This window comes from Ambystoma mexicanum, chromosome 9 (genome assembly GCF_040938575.1).
Source record: "Ambystoma mexicanum isolate Mex_15411 chromosome 9, UKY_AmexF1_1, whole genome shotgun sequence".
In the NCBI taxonomy this organism is placed as follows: Eukaryota; Metazoa; Chordata; class Amphibia; order Caudata; family Ambystomatidae; genus Ambystoma; species Ambystoma mexicanum.
In genome coordinates this window covers 1,310,915,622-1,310,932,391 of record NC_090931.1, presented here as the reverse complement: position 1 = coordinate 1,310,932,391, position 16,770 = coordinate 1,310,915,622, and the positions used below count along the sequence as shown (strand labels likewise).

The 16,770-nt window shown below is 45.5% G+C and overlaps 1 protein-coding gene across 2 annotated transcripts in view; it reads left to right on the top strand.

Annotated features, from left to right (window-relative positions):
* Positions 1-16,770, top strand: part of PDIA5 (protein disulfide isomerase family A member 5) — a 904,279-nt gene that overhangs the window by 435,521 nt on the left and 451,988 nt on the right. For both annotated transcript variants that reach the window (XM_069616684.1, XM_069616685.1), the window contains exon 6: positions 6,070-6,162. In XM_069616684.1, the coding sequence (XP_069472785.1) occupies positions 6,070-6,162 (93 nt within the window). The remainder of the gene's footprint in view (positions 1-6,069; positions 6,163-16,770) is intronic.

The window sequence follows — 16,770 nt, the reverse complement described above, 5'->3', positions numbered from 1 at the left end:
CAACTCCATTACTACCAAGGCTTTTTTTTCCATTACGTATTCATGACACCACTACTGAGACGAGGGAGATCACTCATGCTGCTTTTGGTAATCCTGGGACAAAGATTGAGATGGGGGAGATTACTCCAGATGCCTTCTTTACATTCCGCACCTTCCCCAAGCCCCTAGCGGGTCTTCTGTGACTCCCGTTACCTCTTCTAAGGTGGAGATACATCACTAGTCCTTCCCTAGGTGTTGGGTCGCTGCGTTCCAGTAGAATACTCCTCTTGCTTCTCTTTATGCTCCCTGCTGCCGCACTTTGACTCTCCGCACCGTTAATGGACCGCTCTGTCCACTTCCTCAAGGTCAGTACTTGGCAAAGGAGCAGTTTGTATAACTCCATCAATCATCTTCACAGTATTCTTTGAAGATGACTTTAGATCAGACTGTTTATTTTAGATGGCCCTGTCTTGATGGTATCGATTCTATCAAGATGAAAGGAAGCAAAATTGTGATAACATACAGTAGTGCTTTCAGATTGTGTCTCAGCAATCTTAACAGGTTTCATGGTCTCGGGGGCAAGAAGGATAGGGAGTTCCACTACGGAACAGGAGTCCTTATCCCCATGAAGGGGAGTCTATCCCTGCGAGGTCTCACTTCCTGCCACCCCTACGGTGAATGTGGCGTAGCGGGCTCACCGCCCTAGCCTCACAGGGAAGGGCTCTCCCATGGGGAGAAGTGACGTGATCCAATGAGACATCACACATGTCACTATTTGCTCGGTAACGCATGTTATCAAGTAGACAGGATGTTTTTTCCTGCGGCAAAAATGTAATTGCTTTGAACTTATATAATGTGTCCCTGTGTTTACACATGCAAACTCCTTGTCCTAGTATCCCGTATAAATACTGAGAGACTGTTTATATTTCTGTAAAACAGGCTTATTATTGGTGATTGTGCTGGTATAGCCTGCACGTGTTTCGCCCTGATGCAGTCTTTTTTCAAGGCTCTATTGGATCTCTACATCCATAATTCCAGTATGTATTTGGTTCTAGTAAGTGAAATGATACAGATTAAGACACGAGGTAGTACGTAAATACTGCTGTTGAATGCATAAGTTGCTCCGTTTTCTCTTATTTCTGCATTAACTCAGTCATCCGCATGAAGTCTGCTTCTATATTGATGCCGTGCTCGGCGTTGGTGTGCCATGTGTAACATGCAGAACCCCAACACCGAACACTGCAATCCGAGTACAATAAAGTAACGAGGCGAGGTGTATCGATTGCAGAAGCATGGATCCATGAAACTCCAAGTGTGGAGCATGAATGAATAATGTGGAAAGTGAGATCTAAGCCCTCTTTGAAATGTACTTGAAGGCCAGCTATTACAATTTGCAGTGCATGGCTATGTGGTGGATTTGAGAAGTGCTCAAGTAACCCCTTTAGCATTGAGGTTTATGTTGTCGGAGAAGACATTAAATGTACAACAAAACAAACGCCAGCAATAGTAATCCTGGGGACTGTGAAGCCAAATGCCTGGTCTAGGATAGACTGCTTGATACGTGAACGTAAACGTGGCGGGTGAAAAGATGCACAAGCCTTGCAATCCTGATCTATGTAGAAATTGAAGTTCAGATATATAGTAATGTTTTGATAGGTACTTCACAAAAAAGTCATGACTGCTGCTGTCACAATGACATCAGGGTAACATTTTTAAATAACGCTCAAAACCGACCATTCTTGGGTCAAGCAGACTTTGAAAACGTGTGTGAAGTAGCCACTCAAGTCAACCCTTTCAGGCATTTACTGTAGCTTTTTTTATAAAGGAATTTTAGACCAGTAACCCAAGAATCAGTCTGCCATCTATAGCGAGTCAGAAGGCTGACGCTGACACTCTGAGGATATGTTTCAGGTGGTTTCATTAAAGGACAATTATAAGGCCTAACTTTCACTAGCACTATGGGTGGTCCCTGCCCATGTTACTAACTATGGTGCTCATCAGTCATTGGTGAATAAGTCAGCTGTCCAAACTAACCTACCTCACCACTATGCTAACTAACTTAGGTCAGGAGAAGGGCTCCCTTCTCCCGAAGGCAATTCTGGTTCGAGTCTTAGAATTCCTTATTTATATATAATGTTCAAATAGTCTCTTATATCCGTCTCTGTAACTCTTCAAGTGGGCTATTATCTTTTCTCTCCTACTTTTATGAAGCCTTTGCAGATCTTTTATAAGATCTGCATTCCTAGTTACGAGAGTCAAAGTATGCTTGAAAAATATTTCTCTGGTAGGCCTTCTATCATGGACAATTAGGGTTCACCTTATTCTTGTCTATTTGATTTTGTATAATGTTCAATGGGACAGTTACTCTGAACTCTTACTCGTATTCTCTTCTTTCTCTTACGTTATTATTGTCTTGTATAGAATACTCAGGTACTTTCACCTTTTACGAGGGTATTGTTATGCACTGTTCTTTCATGTTCAAGATTTTCAATACTTTTTTCTCTTCTATTACAGCACTTTAGGTTCATTAGTTTCACGATCGACTGTCCTCGTGAATTGTACTGGGACAAGTTTCTTGCATGGTATAATGATTCCCTCTGGGCCTCCTGTTCCTGTTCTCCCAGTTTGTTCTGACTGTGAAGGAGAACGTCTTACTAACTCTGGTTTCTCTGGGAGCTTCCCACTTGCTCCGTATTGCGGTCCGCTTGCTTTCCCCGGTGTTTCCTCCCTTAGGTTTTCACTTCTCCTCGTGGCGTCCTGGTATTTTGCTAAGTGACCGTACACTTTGTTGCTTGGTGCTTGCTGTGGTATCAGCGATAGTTTTGTGGGCTAGCTGCCCACCACTTTCTTTTTCTTTCTTTCTTTCTTTCTGTTTCTCTCTTTTGTTCATCGGATACTCTCTATTCGACTTACTTGTCCTAGTGGATTGGATACTTCTAATTAAAGGAACGTGTTGTCTTTCTCGTTGATAATGACACCTATGTTTTTCTTCATCCTAGTCTTTTTTAAAAGTGTCTGGTATTTTAGAGAATCCCATGTAGGCTACGGTGTGCACAGCTTTAGGGAGTTCCTCACAGGAACTGGAGTTCTTGTCCCATAAGGGGGGAGTTTCTCCCGGTGAGGTTCCACTTGCCTCGACCACTAGTGAGTCTGTTGCAGAGAGGGCTCTCTTCCCTTGTCTCACCGGGGGCTCCCCCTTGGGGAGAAGGGACAAATCCCCTCGATTTGTCACACTTTGCTAAATACAGGTTCTGGATGGTCTTCAGTACTACCAATTGCAAAGTGGATAGTACCCGCGTCATCCGCTGTGCAAATTTGGCCACATCAACACAACCTTCATCGTACTGCTCTGGCTCCTGGCATCTTCAAATCCTGCTGCAGCACTGCAAGGCTATTGGAGGCCTACGATCCACCAGAAGTAAGGACACGTGCAGACTTGAACTCTGCTGGTGCAGGAAGGAAGGAACCAGGAGACTGGGAATCTCTGTCTACGCCCCACGACTCTGGAACCTCCTCCCCATCAACATCAAAGTGGCCTCACTTCTACAGTTCAGGAAGGAGCTAAAGGTGAATTCTCCACCTTACCTGAGACTGGAGGATCTGATCCACAGTCTTTCCTCCCCAGGTTAATTGTAGACCCATTGCTGATAATTGCCCTCTCTCCCCTGTTAGATCCCCACTCCCTTGTTTCTATGCTCCCTAACCTTATTCTTCCACCTATAAGCGCTCGGTTGGTTCCCGAAGGTGGGTCTGTGCTCAACATATACCCTAATAATAAAAAAAGCTCTTGCCTTTGACATGGGGCAAGCCTGCACTTAAGTACAAATACTGTGAGGGCTGTCTAAGCCCTTAATCCATCCTAGGTTGGATACATGGAGTACCATTACATTGGGTGATAACTGCTATTAGTTCACAGCTTAGAAGCCAGAGGAACCCACCATGAAGCACTACGTAACTTGCACACTTCAAAGGTGTGTGTGTACGCGTAACAGTGAGAAAGCTTTGAATTCAGTTGGGTCAACTTAACCTTTGTCTTTCTAGGTCGATCCGACCGCACTGGATTGGATCATGAATAAGACAATGTATTAATGTCATTACCACTCTTAACAAGCTTTAAGTGGTTAGCATGCATTTCCATGAAGATATACTTCCTTTGTGGGAAGTCTGCCTCTTCAATCACATTTTGTGATCCTTGGTGTGAGATTGGCTTCTCCATAGCTCTAGTTGAGCCTCTTTGAGGGTTGGGAAATGTCATTTTTCGATCAGACCTATTCCTCTTTTACTCAGTGATCCAAGGCTATGTTCATTAAAGCAGTGTGATTTCATGAGAAGTATGTAGCCTAGACAGCCCTACAGATAAGGGAGTATTGGCTGCTTGTACTCCCTAAAAATATGCAAATACAACCCAAAAATAAAAATGGAGAATAAACATGCATCCAGCAAAAAAGTGATTGAATAACTAAGTGCAAAGAAATAATTATTGCGAAAAACATTTCCATTTTCCAGGAAAACCTTTTTTAACCCGCTTACAAAATGCTCATTGGGAATTGGACTCCCTAAAAAAAATTCTTTTACCCCTAACTTAAAAAAAAATACTCCCACTTCGAAATCTTATCTGGAACACTGAGCCTAGGGCTGGCTTTTGTACACTTTCGCAGCAGAAATCGCCTTTGTTTCCAATGCTCTTGCAGTGGTTTAGCATTGCACCCCTATGCAAGCACAAGAGGTAGGAAATCCCAGGTAATAGGGTGCTAAAGATTTGAGCAGTAGCTACACAAAGCTCCTGGGTATCGGGCATCACCCACTTAGCATGCCGCAAATCTAACTTCCACAATAATGACCTGCCTAGACCTGCTGTGCAGGGCCCAGCACTCTGGCATTTTATGGCAAGCCCTGCTCAATGTGTGGGATTGCCCTCCAGAAGTGGTCATCACACCTCTAGCACGTTGGTGCTTTTCCGTGATGGCCATAGTTGAGATGCATACATTATGTGAATTCTGTCCTGCAATTCCTGCTCTAAAGGGCATCCCCTACCACTTCAATTGTGTTGTCCAGCTACACCCTTGAGATGCACAATTCTTGATCCTCTTCTTCGCATTCTGCTCCCTGTCCCGGTGCAGGAATGTTATTAAAATATTTTTGTCTTCAAGCAATGTCAGTATCAAAACACTAGTAGAAGATTTACTCCCGGTTCTTGGAGTACGCAGTACTTGTTCAGCAGGGGTAAAGGCACGTTGACTCGCATGTGAATGCAGCATTTGTCTAGCATCCTTTCACCATACTGTACAATGTGTCTGGTTCTGAGTGCTAATGTGTCCACATGTTATCAACACACGCATCTCCAACTGGACGACTTAGAATGGTCATCTCTTGCTTATACTTGCTGTGAAAGACAATTTGCACTTGTGTGGTACATCCAATATTATACTTGTATGTATGACTGAGTCATTCTGCTGTAAGTCAGTTGTGTATATTACGTTTTACATGTGTGTAGCCCACAAAAAGTATGTATGTGTTTTCTCCATGTGTGATCATTAAGTGAACCCACCATTAATGTCACTGCAACCCCAAGAAATGCACATGAAAATACCTTCTGAACTAGTAACAGAAGCCTGATACTGGCATAGATTAATGCCAGCAAACATGCCAAGACTGCTTCCATGAGAATCCTTTTTCCAAGCTTTTTTGAGGGTTTCAATGTTGTGTGGTATCTGGGTAAGAGAGTAGGCCGAGTGGCTCGGCACATGCCACGGGAGCCTCAATTCCACACTTGATCTCACCACACAGTGCTCAGTTGGATGCCCGATATCTGACCGGCCAAAGAAATAACCGATTCCTAAACCTGTTCCAAATCTTTGTGGACTGTCCAGCTTTGGAGATCCAATTCTCATAATAGCTTGCAAGTAAACAAGAGGAGCGCTGAGAGTGAGAAGGCACAAAACACGGACAAAGAAATGGAGTGTCGGCCCAATTTATAAAGCTTCATCAGCGAGGATAATTGGGGGGGTGTTGAATAGAGCGCCGAGTGACGTCGCTTTAGTCCTTGAATTTCCAGAATATAACAAGACACATTAATTTCTTTTATTCCAGTCCATTGTGGCCTTTCTAAAGGACCCAGAAGGTGCTCCACTGTGGGAGGAAAATCCTGACGCCAAGGATATTGTCCATATCGACAGCGAAAAGGTAGGTTCAATTATACGCGACGTCTGCTGTGCATGAATGTAAATTGCCGTCTTTATCTGGTTTCAAAGACTTTCCCCCTGTGTGCCACTTTTTTCAGTTTCTCCTTTTTGCTCAATTTTCAAGTTCAAATGTTGCCAATGCATGTACAAAGGGGGTTTGAAAGAAAGCCACGAGGGTCACCTTGGGCCAGCCTTGTTGCACTCTCTATGCTGGGACATGAAAGCACATATGTGTAATGGGAACAGTGAAAGGGAGTTTCCTGAATCCAAAGCGTGGGGACGGCTAGTTGATGGGGGGGGGGCCCTAATGGCATGTTGCGTTTAGGCACTTATGGTAACTAATGATTGAAACCTCGATCCTCTCTACTACCACGCTCCAGAATCTCACCTGCTCTACCACTTCTCATACACTGCTCGGTTGTTTTTTTTGGGCATTATACATTCTCTTCTCCACTGTCTCTTTAAATATGATCCACCCAAAGGACTCTTACCAATCGGTTGGAATCGCGCTTTGTGCTATAGTAACCTCCTTCATAAATAGCCAGATTGCAATCGTTATTTGATGAATGGTGGATCACCAACCATTGATTCCCCATGTTACACAATCTAAAGGATAAGATTCGGTTGTCTTTTCGGACTAAAGCCCCTCCCACTACTGTTTTGAAAAGTTAACTTCAGTGCCAAACCATGACCACGATGACCCACTAGATCAGGGCTCTGCATCCTTTGGCTCTCCAGATGATTTGGACTACATCTCCCATCATCCCTAATCAGCATTGTCAATAGCCAGATATCATGGGAATTGTAGTCAAACATCTGGAGAGCCAAAGGTTACAGACGCCTGCACTGGATATAGGCGTCGGCAACCCACAGCTCTTCCGATGTTTTGGACTACATATCCAATTATCCCTCACCATTGACTTCAATGGATAGGGCTGATGGTTGCTGTAGTCCAAATCAACTGAAAAACAAAAGGTTGCAGACCCTTACTCTAACTCACTGATACACATGCATTTCCCTTATTGTAGCCCAAGAATGAAATACCTGCTGTCCATGTGATGCATCGACCGAAGCAAAGCGGTGCTTTCACCCCAATCCACCCCTTGTTTTCTATCCCACTCACATATGTTGAGAGCTGTACTGTCTCATTAGTATGTTTGCAGTGACGCATAGAGATGTAGCGCCACGTATTTGCAGTGACATGCACTGTCATTAGCCTACCCTCAGTGACACATTGAGATGCAGTGTCTCTCTAACTTGGGCAACCACTGCCAGATGTTCCGCCATAACAACCAACTCAGTGGTGCAGTGAACCACAAACTTTCACATAAAACGGAATTGAGTGCATGAAATGTAGAACTATTAGGCTTCCGTGTAGTAGTTTTCGGACTTTTCAAACCTATCCCAATAAGGTGCAGTTATTCTATTACTACGTCACGTATTGCCTTTTTCAGAATGATTGCCCCAGTGCTTCTGCTTAGTTTGTATTGTATGAATTGGGCAAGAAACGTTGAAAGAAAGTAACTGGTTGTGTGTTTGCACTAAAAGCTGCTAGTTTTTCACCAATGTGCAACATACCTAAAATGTGTGCAAACACTGCATCTGTCTCTGCAGGAAGTCTGTGTGATTCAACTTCACATATGTTGCACTTTTCCCTGTTGATTACCCTCGTTTCTGCTATGGGGGAGAGTGGAATGATTGTGATGTTTTTAACTGACTTCTTCCCCCCTTTCTAGGTTTTCCTCGTCTTCCCATGGGCTTCTTCTTGTGGAGTCTCCAGCATTTTGTAGCCTACACGTGTAAAGAACACCACATTGACCCTGCAAATATGGCATTGCCCCCATATTGTATCCGCTATTTCCTAACCTGGGGCAGGACAGTGTGTTTTTTTTAAGGGTTTGCCTAGAATTATTCTGCTCACCTGGGCCTTGCATGCTGTCACCCTGCCCGCACATACGCACCCCGATCTCTCACGCTGTTTTTCTATGGACTGGGGGTGCACTGTATACTCCCACTTGCTCTTACAGGAGGTTGTTGGCATAAAGTCCTGTGCAGAGAGCAGATCCCCCTATCCATTGAGTTATTCTCTCTATTGTACCCTGGATTTTGGTCTGCAGGTGTCCTGACTTGAGCATGCATGTGCAGCAGAGTCCTAGTAGCTGGAAATGTGACACTGTAGGATCTTCAGTGGATTGCATTGTCAATATCGCTTAGGTGTATCCGCTGATTTAATACACCCGGTATACAATTCACAATGTCAGTCAGTTGTATAGTGCGCTCATAAAATCTTAGATGGATGTGGACATGGGATTTCGTAACGGGTGCAACAATTTACTTGTGTTGGGAGGAAACTATTTAATTAAGTCATCCAGCATGTCCTACCATCACCCGATATTTGTTAGAGTACATAAGTCATGGGCTTGCCAGGAAGCGCGCTTCGCTATATTTTTCTCATTGGAGGTGAAATAACCCCCTGAATGTGACTTGTGTAGACCAATGGAAAAGAACTCCTCTCACCCCGTTGGATTACTTAAAATTGGTCTATGAAATGAAATTATATTTTATTTATAGCACTTCTATACACAAGTGTTTTCAAGGCGCGACGAGGCATGGGAAGGGCTTAAGGGGGAACCAAACAATGATCTTACTCCGCCAAGTGACATTGAGATTGCACAAGTGCAGATGAGGGAAAAGGAGGAGATGTGCAGGGAAAGGAAAGAAGTGCCAGGGGAATGGGAGGGGGAGAAGTGCAGGACATATGATCGGCAAAACACAAACAAAACAAGAAAAGGAAGTGCGGCCAACAGGTGGCAGTGCAAAGGTTAAGTGCAGGCGACAGGTGATTGGGAAGTGCAGGTAGTGTAACTGTAGGGTAATAAATACAGCCCCAATTGCAGGGTTGCCAAGCGGCGGTGCAGATGTGCAACTGGAGGGGCAAGGACCTGGGCCCGAGGTTCAGAGGGTAGCCAGGTAACCAGTGCAGTGACGGACAGGCGATCAGGGTAGAGGAAGAGAGAAGGCAGAAGCAAAGACGAAAGTCTTGAGCAGCTTCCGGAACCTGAGATGGTTCTGCTCAAGTTTCAGAGAGGCAGGGAGGCTATTCGAGGGGGAGGCACCAGCCGAAGAGAGAGATCTGCCTCCAGCTCTTTGCTTGGAAAAGCAATTGACCCTCAAGGAGTGGAGGTGGAAGAGCGAAGAGCTAGAGTAGGGAGATACTTCGGAAGAGAAAGATGGAGATATTTTGGTTCCAGGCCCCAGAAGGCCTTGTGCACAACGTAAAGGGTCTTGAATTTAATCCTTGCAGGCACTGGGAGCCAATGGAGAGATTTCAGTGCTGGAGAGATACGATCCCTGGGCTTGAGGCCAAGGACAAGTCTTGCAGTGAATTGGAGAGGCCGGAGGGTAGAGGTAGGCAGATTTAAAGAGGCTGTTACAGTAGTCCAGCCTACAGAGGACTAGAGCTCTAGAGACAGTGAGCTTCTGGGGGAAGGAGATGAAAGGAAGAATAACTCTAAGGAGGTGAAGTTGGTAGTTTGACGTCTTAGAGATGTCAGAGATGTAAGGAGAGAGGGGAGTCAAAGATAACCCCAAGGTCCTTAACCACGCAGGTGGGAGCAGGAAGTGGGCCAAAGGAGGCTGGCCAGAGAGTGCAGGTAATGAGAGATGTAGGTGTGCCGAAAAGGAGGATCTCCGTCTTGCTGGCATTCAGGCAGAGATCATTGGTGGCGCACCAATCTTAAATTGCAGACAGACAATCCGGTATGAGAGAAGGAGAGCAGGCAGCAGAGGGCATCCTGAAAACAAGCTGGGTGTCGTCTGCATAGCATTGGAAGTTGGAACAGAGTGCACCAATGAAGTGGGTGAGAGGTGTAAAGTATTGGTTGAGAAACCAGGGAGAAAGGTTAGACCCCTGGAGAGAGGAGACCCAAGTTGGACCTGGCAGGGTCAGCCAGAGAGCAAAGAGGTCAGCCAGGCCAGAGCTTGATCAGTGATGCCCAGGTTATCGCGGAGCCGGTTGAGCAGGATGGCATGGTTGACTGTCAAAGGCAGAGGAGAGATCGAGGAGGAGGACAGGGTAGATTAGAATCCGTTAAGAGAGCAGGTCTTCACAGATGTTTAGGAGATCAACCTCCGTGCTTCTGGCTGCTCTGAAGTCAGACTGATGGTCATGAAGACAACCAACAGATTCGGTGTGAAGATTAAGCTGGGAGATGGACAGCTTTTCCAGGAGTTTGCCCAGGATGAGAGTGATAGAGATTGGGCGATAATTAGCCGTAAATGAGGGATCGGCTGAGGGTTTCTTGAGAAGAGGGTGCACAAGAGTGCTTCAAGGGGGAGTGGAAGGTTCCAGGTGCGAAAGAGTGGTTGCAGAAGTCAGCCAAGGCTGGAGCATGGGTGTCAATGTGGCCCTTGATGGTTTGGAACAACAGGGAAGAATCTGTTTTGATGAGGTTTTCATAGATCGGACTCTGAAGCCACGTACAAACTCATAAAGGGCCCCAGCCACAGTGCCTTGTACAAAAAGCAGCTGCCATCCAACTGCCTTGCTAAGAATACCCAAGCAAGTCCAAGCAGCAGGATGCAGCAAGATGCTGAGGTACTGGCTGAGGCCTACTATTTGCACACAATAATAAGCAAATATCCAACCCCCACAATGAAATGTGGTAAGGCTGCCCATGAAGGAATGGTAGATGTGCCCTAATGCTGAGTGGCAAAACCCTTTTTCACCACTTAGTGTGTTGGACAAGTCGAGCATCATCCACTCTGCTAGAACTGCACTGTTCAGAGGATGCCAAGCAGAGGGGGAAGTTGGTTGTAGCTTTCGGCAGTTGGGAAAGATGGCACCCAGTGTGCGACCTCAAAAGCTGTTGGTATAATGGAAGCTAAACATCCAGAAATTGAATTGCAATTGAAAGTAGTGTCACACTTTTTCAAACTGATTAAGTATTAGAGGAAAGAACATTTAGAAGTGGAGAAGTTTGCCAACGCAGTCCTTCATCTTAATGTTGCTCTCGCCCAGTGTTTCAGCAGATTACCGCATTCATTGTAGAGTAGAACACCCTTCTTCTGATATTCATTCAGCATGCATTAACAATTGAACAGTTTTGTGTTTTATACAGCGACATATTTTCTGTCGGCTATATAATATTCCCATGTACTTGCATCATTTGCCAGCTATTGCCATCAAATGCCCAGACTTTGACATAAGATGCTTGAATTCTAGGACTGGTATTGTTTGCACATGCCAGATATTGCCATTATGTTCTAAGGTACTCATTTGCTAGCTATCATATGCCTTCTATTCACCACATTTGTCAGTTATAATATAATCATGTGGTCCATTTATATAGTGCTTGATGCCAGTTTCTAAGCACTGTATTAATCTCTTTGGGGGAGAAAGAGGGAGGCGTGGCAGTCATCCACAAAATCAACTGGCCTTGTATGGTGCACGATTTATCCCCATTCAACTCAATGGAAACACCCCCCACCTTACCCTCTTGAGGGCCAACGGGCCACACGGGTGATAAATAACCTTTATCATAACGTGCCAATTCCCTCTGTCACACAGCTGCTCAGCCTCTATCCCTTTCCACCTCGTCTGCAGTCCACCTCACAGATGTGGTACCTTCCTCGATGAGATTATAGACTTGCTGTCAACAGGTTCAGTCTCTCATGTGGCCAAATCATCTTTGGTGACTGCTACCTCCCCGGGGCCCAAGCAACCGAAAACACCAGTCATTCCTGTCCTTAGCAAATTCGATGGATGTGACCTAACGTGAACTAGCTCCCACTCACATTTGGGGTGTTACCCTGGGCCGCATGTTATCCTCTCTCCCGCACCCCCTTCAGCTGTGCGGAACCCATTGTGCTCGACTGGACAGATCATTTTCCTTGTCGCATTCCCTGACCGCCCGCAAGGGTCAGGCTAGCCGCCCCATGTTAGCACATCCAGTGGAAGTGCTGAATAACCATTTCTCCAACTTTCACCTCGCTGTAGAAACTGTTAGCCAAACCTTTGCTCGGGAATAAATTGTTGTGCCATAATCAAACTGTCTGCCCCTAGTATACTCAAGAGCTCTCGATGAACAAAAGCTGTTGGAGCTCTTGAGAAATGCTGGCGCAAGACCCACAAACCAGCAGACCGCCTGTCCCTCAAGGCCTTATTTCCCAAATGGTGCACCATTATATCCAAACTCAAGGCTGCTTGTTACAGCACCAGCATTATGGCAGCCTCTTAAAGTAGCATAGCCCTTTTCGCAGCAGTACCACTGTTCGAACGACGCACCCAGAGCTATCCAAATCCTGGGAAAAGTTTGAGGCTATCAGTAATTTCTTATTAACAAGATCAAAACCATCAAACTCCACATTGAGGGCTCCTAATCACCTCCTTTGATGTCCCCAAATGGCCGTTTATCTCTGGACTGCTTTTCCCTCTCACCCAAGCTTCACTCCTTAAAATCAACCTCTTACACAGACCACATCCTCAGAGGCACCATCCTTAAACATATTGGTCCTGCTTACTCCACTTCTTAGGATCGGCTGAGACTTTCTTAACGAGTGTACGTTCCCAGATGTCCCAAAAGCAGGGTTTATATTCCCGCTCTTGAAAGATCTGGAAGACACTTGCACACTACGGGCAAATTTCGAGCCTCCCATTAATCTGCAGTCATTGTGAAGGTAGTTGCTAACCAACAACTTAAAAAGAAATGGAGCAACTCTGTCTACTCTGGCATTTCACATCCAGGTTCCACCCCAAAGGCAGCACTGAAACAGTCAGCATTCAGGCGGTTCACGATTCCCTTTAGATTATTGACCGAGGGACATGGTAGATAATCGCCTACTACTTGCTCTCCTTGCACATAGGATTAGTTTATTTCCCACTCACCTGAAATGGCTCACATCCTATCTGTCACCCTAACATCGTGATAGACGTGTACGCAGATTATACAAAGTTGTACCTTAAGGTCAATGGGCCACAATATATTGCACTTTCACTCCTGCCTTGAAACCTTTAAAATATAGATGTGCCTACTTAAGCCTAACTCCATCAATATCAAATATCACTCCTGCACCCCCCACCTCCCCCCTCCAAACAAGAATCCACTCAAAGGTGGCTCGACTAATAGCCTGGATGATGTCAACCCTCGCCTCAACCACGCTGCCAAATTTCTAGACTTTATTGTGGTAGCAATCTAGCCTTCCAAAAAACAGCTTCAACTGCTTGGTATCCGTTCTCGCTGCTCTGCATGATCAAATCTTTTCACCCACCCCAGGACTTCTGAATGGTGGTGCAGGCACGAATGATCTCGCTTATCGAATGGGGTTATGTCTTCCTAGAGCTCCCGCCTGCTCACCTGGCCGACCTCAAACTGATGTACATTGCTGTGGTTCACCTCGCACTGGCTCTGGGAAATGTCACTATATTCCCCACCTTGTGTGAATTTCACTGGATCCCCGTCCCTGTAGGATCTAGCCTACTTCATGGCTAAACTAAAAACATTGAGTGGCACATGGTCCTCTTTTAGCAAGACCATCACCAGACTGGAAACTAGACACGCTCGCCGAGAAAAAAAACATGCTTTGTTCTGGTCCTCTTAAACACACTGAGTGACAATCCAAACTGCCCCAAATCTCTTCCAAGGAAGAGACTTGCTCTTCCAATAACACTTTATTGTAACCTAGGTTCCATCTATCTTATGCACAAACATCTGTAAATTACATTGCAATCATTGATGTTTACTTGACTACTTGTTATCACTATTATTGCTTTGCTCTATGGTCGTACACACTCTGTTGCTCCTGAGCCAGGTTTGCTCTGTACAAAAATCTCCTATGCCAAGCATCTTCTACTCTTGTCATGTATTGTCCTTGCATGCCCAAGTACCATCACTGTTGCTCAGGAGGCTGCTGCTCTCACTCGCTGTGTATCTCCTAGAGCAAGTGGCTGCCTGGAGAGTGATGATTGGAGCCCAGCAGCATTGCAACACGATTTCCTGGCATCTGTCCTTTTTTCGCCCAAAGAGTCTGTGAGCTACATTGGACAGTAGGAGCTACTCCCAATGCAATGACATCAAGGGATGAGAAGACGGATACATGTGTCTCCCTAGAAAGCAGCACTGAATAGGGTGTTGAGAAACCTGATGGTGTCTCACCTGCTAGTCCCCGGAGATCTGTCATCCAGGTGGCCAGGACACAGCCATCTCTATCGGATCCAGTTCCACGGGGTGGACCAGTGGAGGAGGATCGCCTGGATGGGAGAGAGGGGGGGGTTCTTCGGAGAGTGGAAGTGGGACACTGAAGGGTGAGACGCGGTACCCCCTTCCTTCTAACACCTTTTCCCCATCCTACCCCGTAGGATACTTGGCTCTACCCTCCCCTTTTCCGACACGAACACTTTCTTACACCGTGAAAGACAACGGACTAACACCAGAGACGTTTACCTGGCATGTCCCAACACAAGGATCAAGCAATTGACACTACCTACACACACCCGACGGCCCTTTCCCTTCCCCATAGGGATAAAATGCAGAGCGCGAGAGCACACTGGGAGCAAGGCAAAACGCACGAGGAAGAAGCTATTCCAGGGCGGCAGTTCAAACGGAGGAGAAAGGCGGCAAGACCTGAAGGGACGACAAGGAGAGAAGTTCCTTTTTTATTCTTTTCAACTCAGACCCGCGAAGCCTCCATGAAAGAAATCATAAGACCGGGAACTACAGCTGGTGTCTGGTATAACTGATGTCAAAGGTGCATGAGGCCCTCCTGCACTGATAGCCCAGGTGGCTAGACGTGCTTGCTACTGTGATGCCGTCCTTTACTCGAAAGACCAGAAACGTCAAGCAATTCAACACAGCCGGTGAGTCGGAGAGAGCTAATAGTAAACCTGACAGTGTTGAGCCCAAGGTTGAAAAAGGCAACAGTGTATGAACAAGGAACGTGTGTGTGATTGAACTTATAAAGAAAGCCCAGTGAAAGACAAGCTGCAGAGTAGACCGGCTTGGGCTCTGGCCTAGGACTCTGGCTGGCCCCCTTTGTGGAAACTACAACCTACAAATACCAAGAGGCCCTAGGAGAGGCCGGTGTGAAACGTCAGTGGTCATACAAGGGTTAAAATAAAACCCTTTGTACACTCGAAAGAGGAAAGCTAAGGGAAGTGAATCCTGCATTGTGATGAAGAATAGTGAACTGTGTATTTTGCAATTGTGAATCTGGCTGAGGGCTGTTTACGAATCGGGGGGAACAATAATAATCCTTTGAACATTGTGTTGACGATAGTGAACCTGACCGAGGGATGTCCACAATGAATGATTGTTTAAAAAGACAGTGACACTCACAAATATTAAAGATGCTGATATTTTGAATGAAAGGCCGTAGTGAACCCGACTGAGGGAGGCTATTGTTTTGAAAGAAGGATCAGAGCCCGGCTGAGGGGGATTCAAGGGGTGCAGAAGAATCGACCAACGTGAAGAGTAACCAAAGGAACTTTGTTTGTGGCCCATCAGGCCCTCTGATGGAAGAGACTTTGTATGTAAAGAGACTTGGCCCCAGAAGTTCCTGATATCGTTGAACAGAACTGTGACCTCGTGCTGGAGAGACCCAGGAGTGTGCTGTGCTCAGGAGTCCTGCCTTATCCCGTGCTAAAAACATGGGGCAGGGAGACACCAGCTATACCATCCTGACTTGTCATTTTGTGAACACTTGTTCCTTTTCTTGTGAATATTATCCTGCACTAATTTGTTGCATAGTAGTAAGGATTGGCAATAGATTTTGTAGTATAGGCCCTTTTTATTTGACTAGACTCCACTTGGTCTGTATTTGTTGGTCGTCATAGCTTGCTCCCATCTTAGATGTAGGTTTAGATTAGGCGTTTATCTCACCCATTATATACAGTTTAATAAACACCATTGGACTGTGATCACTTGTGTCTTGCCTTCGATACCATGCCTTCCTAATTCACTTTGATGCATTTACTTTTTGGGGCAAGTTATTTATATATGTATATTTGAGGTAAGGGGTGTGAAGGTGTGCGTGGGTCGGATGGTGGCAGGGGAAGTAGGGGGTGGGGCAATATAAAAAAAGAAACACACATGCAGAGTAATTGCATTGAAGTGAATTACTGCAAAGTAATTCACTTTGATGAAACAATGTGGAACCTTGAAAGGTTATGAGGTTGTGTTTCTGCAGAAAGGTGATGTGTGTGAAACACAGTGGATAAGACCTACTGAAAAAGTAACTACTGCTGCACGCTAAGTCACCCTTATTCTCTTATAGGGTTGGTTTAACCCCGGTTGAAGAGGTGATTTGTACCCCGTGTCCAAAACTAAAAATGGACCCATGCGCATACATTTTAGCCACCAGTATTCTGCTCCTTCAAACTGTCTTTCATAGTACAGCGATACCAACGGGTATAGGCTTTTGGGTGATTGGCTAGTTGCAGAAAGGAGAATCATTTTCATGATTTTCCATTCTCCAGTTTGCTAATGCATATGGACGTATAAGGAGATAAATGTATGGAGTTTAGTGATGAAATGCTATCTTGGTGTGTCTTCCCGATACCAATGTGTGAATTGCAGATGTCACTTGTCTACATGAAAATGATATATTATTTTCT